The 12,500-nt window shown below is 39.0% G+C and overlaps 2 protein-coding genes across 2 annotated transcripts in view; one reads left to right on the forward strand and one right to left on the reverse strand.

Annotated features, from left to right (window-relative positions):
* The window catches only part of LOC138046874 (leucine-zipper-like transcriptional regulator 1), a 34,093-nt gene extending 21,684 nt beyond the window's left edge, over positions 1-12,409 (reverse strand). The window contains exons 1-11 of the mRNA XM_068893458.1: positions 12,326-12,409; positions 11,871-12,135; positions 9,525-9,587; positions 6,632-6,688; positions 6,445-6,536; positions 4,229-4,325; positions 3,582-3,665; positions 3,423-3,477; positions 2,256-2,395; positions 1,605-1,751; positions 590-644 (exon numbers count right to left, since the gene is read on the reverse strand). Coding sequence (XP_068749559.1) covers positions 590-644; positions 1,605-1,751; positions 2,256-2,395; positions 3,423-3,477; positions 3,582-3,665; positions 4,229-4,325; positions 6,445-6,536; positions 6,632-6,688; positions 9,525-9,587; positions 11,871-12,025 — 945 coding nt within the window. The 5' untranslated portion in view covers positions 12,026-12,135; positions 12,326-12,409. The remainder of the gene's footprint in view (positions 1-589; positions 645-1,604; positions 1,752-2,255; positions 2,396-3,422; positions 3,478-3,581; positions 3,666-4,228; positions 4,326-6,444; positions 6,537-6,631; positions 6,689-9,524; positions 9,588-11,870; positions 12,136-12,325) is intronic.
* A 40-nt stretch (positions 12,410-12,449) lies between these two features.
* Positions 12,450-12,500, forward strand: part of LOC138046875 (CD2 antigen cytoplasmic tail-binding protein 2-like) — a 1,391-nt gene continuing 1,340 nt past the window's right edge. Inside the window, exon 1 of the mRNA XM_068893459.1 lies at positions 12,450-12,500. This exon is cut by the window's right edge and continues 1,340 nt beyond it. Coding sequence (XP_068749560.1) covers positions 12,485-12,500 — 16 coding nt within the window. The 5' untranslated portion in view covers positions 12,450-12,484.

The raw sequence follows: 12,500 nt of genomic DNA on the forward strand, positions 1-12,500 counted from the left end.
AATCTGTAGTAAGCGATTTAAATCATACCGACCGTGAAATAATCTCGTACGAAAGTCATTCCTGAAATGACCTCCTCATCTCGACTGCGAGAATCAGTTTCCCTTAGGAACCCCACAGTTCAAAATATGCTTTTCATTTATTTCACGATCATTCATTCACCTTCACCGGGATATGGTACGACCTCGCAAAATGACTCATTGCTTACGAGTAGGGATGGCGCAGTGCTGAGAGCACTCGCCTCTCACCAAGGTGGCCCAGGTTCGATTCCCAGACTCGGCGACACATGTGGGTTGAGTTAGTTGGTTCTCTGCTTTGAAATGTTTGTCTCCGCGGGTACTCCAGTTTTCCCCTCTCGTGCAAGGATGGCCAATAAGATCGGGGCGTATCGTCTTTATATACCCTACTCTACCGCGCAAACACAGTCAATGATTCGCCCCATCGCCTTGTCGCCCCAAGTTACGTCGCCCAAACCTAACCCTAACCCAAACCCTAATCGTTTACGGATCCTAGCTAACCCTAACCCTAACCCTAACCCTAGACTAACATAGGTTTTTGTTTTAAAGAAAGTGTTGTATTTGTTGTTTTCACCTCGCTATCTGCTGCTGGTTGCACCACTTCCCACGACTTGTCATCAAGTGAAAACCTTGAAAGTAAAGAACAAGTTTATCAGAAATATCAAGAAAGCCTTTCATATTGATAATCATTCAACCAAAGCTTTAGCATTTCGTTTGATCACTACAAAAGATGCAGGCAATCAGCAGCGGTTTAGAAACTTTAAAAAAATAAAAGGATTGGCATGCAAATTGAAGCACGACGGGAGGGCAAACGCGTCCTTTTTATACAAATCCTATCGCCTATAAGATTTACAGGCACCAAAATTGGCATCAGTGCATATTTTGAGCCACTCTTTTCTTTCTGGAAAAATATAACAAAATGTTAACGAGAAAGAGGTCACGTAACAATTAGGCATTCTAAATGGTCTTGTATTATTTACCGAAGGGTAGTGTGTAGTCCTAGACACCCGCAAAAATACAGCAGGGCCCGGTTGTTCAAAAGCCGATTAACGCTAATCCCAGGTTAAAAATTAACCAAGGAGTTAATTTCTCTGCTCCCAAATGCTGTTCAACGGTGATATTCAGCAGAACTTGACATTAGAAGAAGTCAATCTTGAAAAACAAATAATAAGAAAAATAACCTTTCACCAAAAAGTTGAAAACATAAAGCAAAAGTTTACGCTAATCCTGGATTAAGTTAATCAGCTTTCGAACAACCGGGCCCAAAGCGTTAGCCCTAGTCATGGATCCGTAAAAGGGAGGATAGAGAAACAACTGATCAGGGTGGGAGTTGACCCCATGACTGCTGGTTTGGTAAGCAGGCCTATAATATATTAATTAAGCCTTACAGGAGCTGCTGCATCGCTTGATTTCAAAGCTTGTAATGCAAACAACAAGGAAAGTGCAAAACGGTATTGGGAACCGCACACTCTATTCTAAAACCTTTGGTTGTTACATGTATACCCCTTCATTCATTCATGGTAAAGTATTCTTTGAATTTCTGCATTAAATGCAATCACAACTTGGCACAGGTTTAAATGACACCGTACCTGTACAAATCTGAAGGTAACATGTTGTCAGCCACTCCCCCAAATACATACAAGTATCTATCATAGGCCACCATACTGTGACCATACCGCCGCTGAGGTGGTGCCGGAGAGCCACGCAAGAGATGAGCTGATGGTATACGAGTCCACCTGTTGAAAAAAAATTCCGGGTATGCAATGCGTATAGGAATTGAAGTCAAACCTTCCTTAAAAGCACTAAGCTACATCAGTCAGGAAATTTTGCATTGAGTTGGGAAAATGTCTGAATAATTCTAGATGGCATGCAGGAAGCTTGTTGTGCGTGCAGTACACAAAAATGTTTCCTCTATTGGGCTCAAAATGTACCACCTTATTTATTATGAAAAATAGTATGCCACCATTAGCTTACGTTAGTCCCAACAGTGTGGAATGGCGATGGTAAACCTTGCATAGCTTAAAGTTAGAAGTTCTAAAAATTAATTGGTTTCACTCTTACAAAGATCTGCACAAAGACTTTTCCAAGAATCCATTTATTAATGACAAACAAAGTCTGCGAGTCAACAGCAATGTTGTAAAATATGTCTCTTGACAAAATTGACGCCAGTGGCGTCAATGCCAACCCTAACGACATGTGGACAACTGTACAATACCCTCTGGTTGTTTAGTATTGTTTACCTTTGGTCCAGGAAGTTGAATTCAAACATGTCATTAGTGATCTTGGTTCCACTTTGACCAGAAAATACAAACATGCTGTCTTTGACCACAGCTACTGGAAAGTTACAACATGTTGGAGGTCTATCACCAAACTGTAGCACCTGTAACCAGGTACACGTAATGTTAAGTATGAGAATATAGAGTGAAGATTCGTAATTCCTGCAAATCCACAGATAGTGTAGTCTTTTATAAAGTGTACATTACGGGTATATTCAGGTGCTACTACACTGTATGATCAAAAAAACACTTCTTTTTTTCCTTCAGATTCTGAAAGTGTGATTGCTCAGCACTTGACTGGCAAAATTTTAAGCCTTGATTTTTATCCAAAGGCTATTTACTTTGAGTGTAAGCTTTGGATTTCACAGTCCGCCATTGCTCACATTCCAAACTGACCGATTGGACTTCAGAGGGTTGGATCTAGGGAAAAGTGATGTCATTTACTCATTAGCTTAAAATTTCAGTGTGTAAATGCAGCTTATTATATATGCCAAACATGAGTTTAAAAGTCTAAAAGCCTGAAACTCTGTGTTGCATATTATTTCGGAAGCATACTCACACATTGCATTCTTAAACTATTGAGTCTTTGACATCATTTTCTTCTCGACCCAGCTCTCTCAGGATTTTAAAGTTAGCGATGGCAGACCATTAAATAAGAAAATTCCAGTTAACATAAATAGATGTCTTTCTGAAATCAAGGCTTAAAACTTTGATCAGTTACTGTTTAGTTAACATAGTTTTGAAATCCAAAGAAAAATAAATTTGTTTTTGGTCATAGTAGCACTTTACATGGGAGGTTGCAGCACCTGTCATCCTCTCTTTGATCCAATCAAAGACACCACCATTTTTGGTTACAAGAAGAAAGCGAAGCCTTCAAAAGCATGACCTACATACATAAAAGCCACTATCCACCCTTGGGGATTGCAACACATTTCAGCACCAATCCCTACCTAGAAGTTATTTTGAGTTTGCTTTTTTGAGTGATTACATGCCAATGCCATGACCATGAGACAGAAAGTGCCAAGCAAAAAAACAATATTATTTTTTCTACAGGGCTACCAACAGCTGCCAACTATAAATACTTACTTGAACAGGTTGGACTGTTTAAGAAGGGAAAAAATCTTAACAAACCTCTTGCCATCTTGGGTTTGGATCTGTTAAACAAATGGTCCAAAGATCATCCAGTCTGCAAAAAACGTTCTTCTTAATCAATCCATTTTCATCTCTGCTGAACCAAAAACATTAAATTTTGCAATATCACACTTCTTCAACCAACAAGTGTGGCCGTACCTTTTGTTTCCATCATAACCGGCAAATATCCACAAGCTGTTCTTATAGATGGCTGCTCCATGAGCAGATCTTGCAGGAGGAAGTCTGCATAAAAGAGAAGACAATAAAAATATTATCATTATTATTAAAATTTCAATCTTGGATATTGCATTTCCACCTTTCAGATTGGCTAAAATTAATGCTAAATGAAGAAGGTGCGTTTTTAACTTAGTTTTAAAAATGTCCCATGACTTGGCGTCTCTGACTTCAAATGGCAATGCATTCCAGAGTTTTGGAGCTGCGCAAGCAAACAACCTGTCACTAGGTGTTGGTCAAAGTGGTGGATTGATATTAGCAGTGAGGTGAATCATCTTCACTTCCTGGAGTAACATTATTGTTAACTATACAGTATGTGGATCTCAAGTAATTATTGTTACCAGTAAGATAAGCCCACTGAGTGGCACATGTTAAATTGAAAAGAACAATTCTCTCTTTTTCTCAAAAATGAACATGGTCATCTTATCGGTATTTGTGGACTGACAAGAGAGAAATAAATCAAATTGTTTGCCATTTATGAATAAAATGTGTGCAACAGTTTTAATACTGGTAAAATAAATACAATGTACATGTTCTTTAGGGCATCCAGCTTGGTTTTATAGAGTTATTACCTTCCTTCAATACGCCACTCAGTCCATTGTCCAGTGTTAAACTTGTATTCAAACAGATCATTCTTGTTTTGGAGGTTAGAGTTGGAATAGAGATCACCTGTCAGTGAATCATAATAACATAATTTATTATTAACAATGATTGTGTCAAAGGAAGGCATTGATAACTGCATCTACATGTGCGAGTCATTATTGTTTGAGCAAATCCAAGGTGCTTACCATTCATTTTTATTTTGTCGGATATAGTTTGATTTTCAAAATACATTGATCAAAACTGCGCTTACATGTAAATGAACCATTTAAGTGTATCCTGGATGACTTCATGGGGGCCACCAAAAAGGGTCCAATTTAACAAGGGCAAGGGGGTAGCTAGGGGGTCCTGGGTACCTGTCACCCCCCCCCCCCCCTTTTTCGTAAGCCTTTTTTAAGCAAAGAACCTACAATATTCAGGTGGCAAAAACCCCACAATCTGGTAAGTAGTCACTCTGATACAGTGTGACCCCCTCTTTGAAAAAATCTTGGCTACGCCCCTAAGGACATTCGCGGCCATTGCTACTGCGCATTTTTTCGTGCATTGCACACCACGAAGGTAAACACGATGCCAAAGGCGAAAACATTTTCCACAAGAATGGAACGTGAAAGCCTGTGACATCATGGGATAGCTGTGGACCGGGGTCTTCTCGGAAATGTCACGCAATGACATGACAGTGTGAATATACCTGTCCATCCCTTTGAGAACTTCACAGCGATTTTACTCCCTTGGATGCTCGGTGACCCCTATTTTTCTTTCCGTAGATCACTTCCTTTTCTGATTTTGTCCATTATAACAAAAAACAATAAAAAATCTTTGCTTGAGAAGTTACAAATATTTTGCCTTTTATGCTTTCGTGCGACCGAAGTTTTCTTTCTTAGACTAATATGTACGGTTTTTCAAGGTCTATTTCACCTCAGAAAAAGACATCAGCTGCAAAGGTTAATTTAGTTATATTAATTAAGCTACGTTGAATTGAGTACGTTTACCTGATCTAAATTTCACTAACGTAGCTTTTTCATTGCTGACAGTTGTAAGCTAAGATCGTCTTAAAATAACACAATCCTCTAACAGGAGCACGGGGACCCCCCATTTTTTTTGCCTTTTTGGCAAAAGTAGATCATTACCTTTCTGCGTAGCAAATTTTAAAAAAATCTGTACGTGGGAACATTTTGGGCGCGAACGTCCTTAAATGGAAAAGGAACTTTTAGCTGGTTTGTACCAAATGAAGGAGCTGCCTCAAAAATCTGTAGTTGTAAGTTCATGGATGGAACTTCCTTTGTCCTGAAAACCAACATTAACATGACAAGAGCCATTGTAGTCAGCTATATGGAGGTAACATCAACCCTTCCTCAACATTTTTCTCCACCTAATGCCACACGATTCTACTTCTCAACAGGGAATCCCATAGAGAAAAAATGATGAAGACAGCTACCGTAAACACCAACAGATAAGCAGCACCTTCTTCCCAACAATCGTCGCTAGAAATCAGGGGCGCTGCTTATCTGCAGGAACATTGAAAAAGGGTACTTCTAGTGTCCAGTTTTCCATCTTCACGTCCGATCTAATGCCTAAGGTTACTACATGTAAGCTATGAACATTCCGCTCACGTTCTTGTTGTAATGCAAAAATCTATTGAAAAACTGTGTTGAATGAAGAAATTCCTGTTAACAAAATAATACCAGCTAGAAAAACATCTGCAGTCATAAATTATGTCAAAGCTGGTAGAAAGGATGTTTACAGATTAAAGTGCTAAAATTGTGGGTAAGACTTTGAAGTCTTTTCCCTTTCAATGTTAATAATTAGTGAAATTCCGTTCGATGAACAGTGGATGAAGAAGACTTCTAAAGACTCGACTTTGGACTTCTTTTGATTTCTTTCAAAAACCCTTTTTTCCAAATTAGTCTGAGCTGCTAAATAGGCCATTTCTGAGGTCATGTCTGCCTCCTCCTCAAAGCAAGTCTAAGTGCAAAGTTTTTGTGATGGTAATTAGTTCTACTTTATAAAATTATATGAATGAAAACTAATTTTCATAACAAAAACTTCGCACTTAGCATGCTTTGAAGAGGAGGCAGACATGAACTTGGAAATGGCCTATTCAGCGTGCGGCTTATCTGCCGGTGTTTACGGTATTATGATTGAATTATGATAGTGCACACAGTCCTTCAAAGAATTTGGCATAATGTACCAGTAAATCCTCCAAACACAAGCATGTTTGATCCAAAGATGACAGCAGAGTGATGATAGCGAGGGGCAGGAGGAGCTCCTTTTGTTACAGCTCTGCAAAAGATGGAACCATTGCATAAACTTACAGAACAATGACAGGGAGCAAAAATGAGTGTAAAAGCAAAACTGAATTACAGTATGTAACAAACCTGCTCCAAGAATTGTCTTTGATATCAAATCTCAACATGTCATTCAACATTCTCTTTCTGCAAAAGGAGCAAGGATGACACAGTCAGTTAGTGCACGGCCATCGTGCAAGAGGTCCCAAGTTCGATCCCTGGACCTTGCATACTTGTTTCGACTCCTTTCCTTTCAGTGTAGCTTAATTAGCTTTAAATACCCGTAAAATGGAGCTCTGATGGAGAGGGGGGAGTAAAATGAGTGCACCATCGACCTCAGGTTTTGTCAGTTGAATTACTGTTACGAGTTATCAACGTTAAATATGGTTGCTTTACTTTACTTTTTTTTAATTGATAAAGTATTGGGTATTTAATGAGGCTTTCAATGCTCTCACTGTTTATGACCTACGTTGAAAATACATGAAACGCAGTTCATGACACACTGTTTAATATGTAGATGATTTAAAAAAAAAAACAGGCAGCTTACACAAGGACAGCAACTATGGCTTGGAGGAGGTCATCTGAAAATACATTGTCTGTGTCCATGCACTATTGCAATTATATCATTTTCATAATTATTCCCAGTCATTTGGCATCAAGAATGTGTACCAACTTTCCAGGAATACAATTAGGCAGGTACAAAAGTCGGACCAGATCAACTTGGATGAAACTCGGATCGCCCACTTCGGATCGATGTACAAAAAAAAGATAATGCCTCAAGATTAATCACCCTAGCCCAAATCTTTAAAGTGCTAATGTGATCAAATTTTTATCCCTAGAGTTTTTTGGGTTATCACATAGAGTACCATGAAACATTAAAAACGCTGTTTACCGTTTGGAAATATCTGCATTGGTTCCAGAGATATTTAAGTTTGAAAAATGTGTTAAATATGCAAATGAGAAGGCTGATGACGTCATTCACCCAACCCAGTAGAACATCAAGAATATAAATAGAGCTATCTCGGTCAATTTGCAACAGAGACCATTGAAACTTGGTGAGCTGATAGTTCTGAAGGCAACACAATATTTTGGTGATCTCAGGCTAGAAATACATTTACCAAGGCCACAAACTCGCCCTAACGCCTTTATATGCTGGCAGGATCATGCAGATGAGGGCCCATTTGCAAATATCAAAACAGAACGCCAAAGGTGGTCTGCAAAGCTTTTAATATCAGGGAGGTCTGGAACCCAGTATGTTGCCATGGTAACAAAAATGGTATGCTCATATTGTGGAACACATTTACTAGAATCTTAGTGCAAAGAACCAAGTATTTCTGATACAAATTGGCTGAGATATCTTTCTCCATCATACTTGATCAAAATTTGGTAGGGTTTATGACGTCATCACTTGGCTAATTTGCATATTAAAAAAACTTGAATATCTCCAGAACAAAAAGAGATATTTGAAAATGGTAAACAGCATTCTTCTTCTCGTACAGACTACGTGTTTATGTGCCAAAATGGCTTCGATAGGGAAGATTCAAATTTCGTCACAGTAGCACTTTAAGCTAACCTTGGTTAAATAAGTGCAAACGTTGATTAGTCTTGGCTTATAAAACCGTTTTTCACTCAATCTGAGGTGAGCATTTTGAGTTGATCTGATCGAACTTTTGTACCTGCCTAATAAAATTGGAATGATTAGGGCGTATTTTGGAAAGAAAATTGAAAGTCCATCATCATCAGGTGCTTACTTCCTTCGCATAACCTTAAATTTTCTCATTTCAAGTTGTTGTCAAGTTGTGAACAGGATAGAAATGTGCCAAAATGTAAAATGCTTGGTTTTGTGGAGCTCTTGTTGCTGTCATCATCATTATCCATGATAATTAACAATTATTCGCCGAAGGCGAAGTGATTATCGGTGAATATTCACCAAGACGAAGAGAAAGAGAAAAACAGAACATTTCAAGGCGAAATCATCTTCACTTACAGTGGCAAAACGACTACTGGCAGCCATTTTGTCCGTCAAGGTGATTATCGGCTGATAATCTGAGATAGCAAGCCAATGAGAGCACGCGATTTTGTATAATCACCTGTGTATTTATACTAAAGGTCTTTAATCCTCGCTCTGTTTGTTAGATCCAGCCCCCAAGAAATACTTGTAATCCGACTTCTCCCTACCTTTGGTTTTTGTGATCTTTATTACATGTATAAAGAATCTTTATTACAATTTTAATAATTATTTGCTCGAACCCCTTCACGGTTATTAAGCCAGGTTTAACCACATTCTGGCACAACAATGGGAACTACATGCCCTACTCTTTCAGAAAAGTGTGTTGTGTGTGGTTTGATCTACAGGTGCATTTTATAATTAAAGGTGCTTGCTTGTGCTTTGGACCATGGAAATTCCAAATCGAAAGCCTTAACTTTGCTTAAGGTAAAGGGAAAAGACTAATTTCCCAGAGAAAACCTCCTAAAGCTCAGATGATCAGCTCAGGACATTGTAAGAGACAATGATGAGAAGTGAGTGTTCTTGTCACTAGATCATGAGTGCTTTTGCTGCTAGACCATCCTAGCTCATTGTCAAGTTCCTTAACCCACTGACACCTGAGAGTGACACTTAATAGATTTTACTCTGTCCAACGCCAGACGATTTTACTCGTTAAGGAGCAAGGATGGCACAGTCGGTTAGTGCGCGGTCTTGGTGCAAGAGGTCCTGAGTTCAATTCCGGGATCTCGCATCCTTGTTTCGACTTCTTTCCTTTCCGTGTAGCTAAGTAGCTTTAAATACCCGTAAAACGGAGCACTGATGGAGAGGGGAGAGTAAAATGAGTGCATCGTCGACCTCAGGTTTGTCAGTTGAATTACTATTACGACTTATCAACGTTAAATATGGTTGCTTTACTTTACTTTACTTTAATGGGGGCGTCCTAAGGCCTTTGACGTGTGAATGGATGATGCTATAATATGAGTAACAGATACTAACCCATTGTCTCCACCAAACACATACAAAGCATCATTCCAAGCCACAAGTGTATGCTTGCTCCGCCTGGTAGAAAATTAACAATCATGGATAACAAAATACCAGAGTGCTAAAATGGTATAATTAATTACCATAAGTCTGCATGATGCACAAATGGAAATATGATTTTCTTGATGCTTGGATTTATAATTCAGAAGGATGACTGCGAAACTACCATTAATGAAAATTTGACTTGTTTTAAGTCGTGCTCAGTGTCAGATTCAGGGCAATGAAAGCAGCTTAATTTTGCACCGAATTGTAATAAGGAGCACACACAAAAAAGTGTCAATTTATGACAATTTGCATAAGTCCAGGAGCCCATGACTACCGGTAGGTGTGAACAACTTCCATGATACTAAGCCCATGTCATGGCATTTTTACAGACCAATCTATTTTTAGACTATCTTTTCCCTCTAAAAAAAGGCCATTTTGGTCCAGTGATGCAACGACGCCAAGTTAATTTCTTGTGAATGGTCATCGGGCTCCAATGGGAGTCTCATTTGCAGGAAATTCAATCTAAAAATAGATCGTTCTACTCATGGGCTCCAGGCAGGTCTTATAGATAAATACAGTTGTATTTTCTTGTTGGGTTTTGAGGAATCACATGGATCTTAGATACGTACGTATGAAGTTCAAACTTAATGTTAATTTTTTAAAGTTTAATATAGCTTTAACCTACATAATTGAAAATTATCAACACCAAAACATCTGCACCCCTCCCCCACTTAGGGTGCGTTCGATTGACCATATTCCGGGAGAGGAAAACATGGAATATGAGTTAGAAATCCTTCGTTTTTAGGAGATTCGCATTAAAATTTTCAAATATCTGCTAAAATGCCATTTTAAACATATTTTTGTAATCCTTGCTGCTTCGAAACACACCAAACATACCATTTTAATCATCACTCCACGTATTCTTATTCCGGAATAGGGTTAATCGAACGCACCCTTAAGTTCCCTAATTACACCACAGGAAGCCCAGACATAATGCGAAAGAAAATGCAGTAGTTAGTTGTTTATTTTACCTATGTGTCGATTTTTCTCTGCAGCAAGCTACAACATAGAGGGTTTACAATACAAGCAGAGGGCAAGACATCACAAACTCTGTTGTAATATCATCATCATTATCGTAGTCATATTTTTTACAAAATAACCGGGAACTAGGGGACTGGCGATAAGACTGACACTGTGTGGGGGCCTTGAAAAGTAAATTCTTTTTTTGATTTCGTCCACTACTAAGTTTCTTGCCATTAAGGCCTGGCTAAAAGGGTCCAACATGTTAGTGTAACATCATCCAACATCATTGAATCCAACATGCTGCACTCGTTTGGCCACCAATGTTCCATCAAACATGATCTTCAACATCATCCAACGTTTCTTTTGTACTAAGGAGTGAACAACAGTGTGGCATTTGTTTGGCCATCACATTCAACAGTGTTGCATGCGCGCTTGTGCTGCGGCTATCTGTATCCATACTGATGGTTTATTCGTTGCATCTGTTTTGCGCGTTGCCACGTCAGTTCGAGCTTCAGAATGGTGCACGAGCCAAGTCTTAAATATCTGAGCGACGAAAGCTTCAGCACGCTGAATCTCTCTTCGAAGCCTTCTTGTGTTCAAATTTCTCAGGGGCATGGCGCCAATGATCTGCAGGATATTTTGCAAGTCAAGACCCAGGACGCTACTCCCTACGCAGTGAAGCCTTGGGTCTTGACAAGGTTCGTCACACCTGCATGGTGCAAGACCTCTGGAGACCGTGCATTTGCTGTTGCAGTTCCCAGATTCTGGAACAGCCGTCCTCTTGCTATCAGAGAGAGTGACTCTATTGATAATTTTAAAAGGAACTTGAAAATGTCAAAAGGGCGAGAGTTTGTTTTCTAAGGATTTTAGGTAGATTTTGGTTCCAGACCCTTGAGTCCAACATGCTGGGTCCAACACAATGCATTTGTCTGGCCACCTCGTTGTCGTTCGACACTTTTCAACAACATCCAACAATGTTGGATCATGTTGGATCCATTTGGCAAGGCCTGTATGGGTTAATGAAAAGATACTGGAAATACTCACACAGAGAGACACCAGTTACATGTAATTCGAAAGTTAAAAAACTTGGCCCGATTTTATAAATGACTTTAAAAAATTAATGCATCCATGGAATAAGGATACCCGGATTTGAGCTGTACGCACGGGCATACGTGGACACTACACCCTACAAATGTCTGGGCTACCGGTGATTTCAAAGACTAAGTCAAAAATATGTAAGCTAATAAATTATTTTGATTAAATTATGGTGCTTATGAAATCTAACTTGCTTACCTTGCTCCTACAAACTCGTCACACTCCGGCATTCCTTTCCATCTATTAACTGTTTCAAATCTTCCAAAGTCCAGTGACAATGTATCAATAGCTTCCAAGTTGCCATCTATTTCAAAAGGCCGGGAAGAATTAAGGTTTCCATTTCCGGTGGCCATTTTGAATTTAGCTAGAATTGAGAGTTTCCATGTTTTCGGCACAATTGTGGCGAGGTTTGGGCCTATGGCTAATTCTTGAACATTCAAATATTCATCTAGACGAGATAGAGCTTGTGGAAAAAGAAGATATCATGTTAGGAATAATAATTATTCCTGTTCATTTATTCAGATTATTACGGTACCTATTTTTGACAGATCGAAAATCAGGAAAAAAAGTTCAAAGCTACTTTTTACTGCATTTGACCCATGTCTAGAGATTTTAAAGAGCAAATATCCTTGACGAATATGAAATGACACTACCTTTTCTGGTCTCCAAGTCAGTTTGCTGCCTGTCAAAAATAAAAGGAAAAAGATAATGACACTGTCATGTGGTAAAACAATCACAACCCCTTTACCCGAGAAGGACCTGGTAACAAATATTCTTAAGATTCCGCCATTTCGTTTGGTTTGATTTGCACGATGTCGAAACGTAAAG

This window comes from Montipora capricornis, chromosome 4, assembly GCF_036669925.1.
Source record: "Montipora capricornis isolate CH-2021 chromosome 4, ASM3666992v2, whole genome shotgun sequence".
NCBI classification, from domain to species: domain Eukaryota; kingdom Metazoa; phylum Cnidaria; class Anthozoa; order Scleractinia; family Acroporidae; genus Montipora; species Montipora capricornis.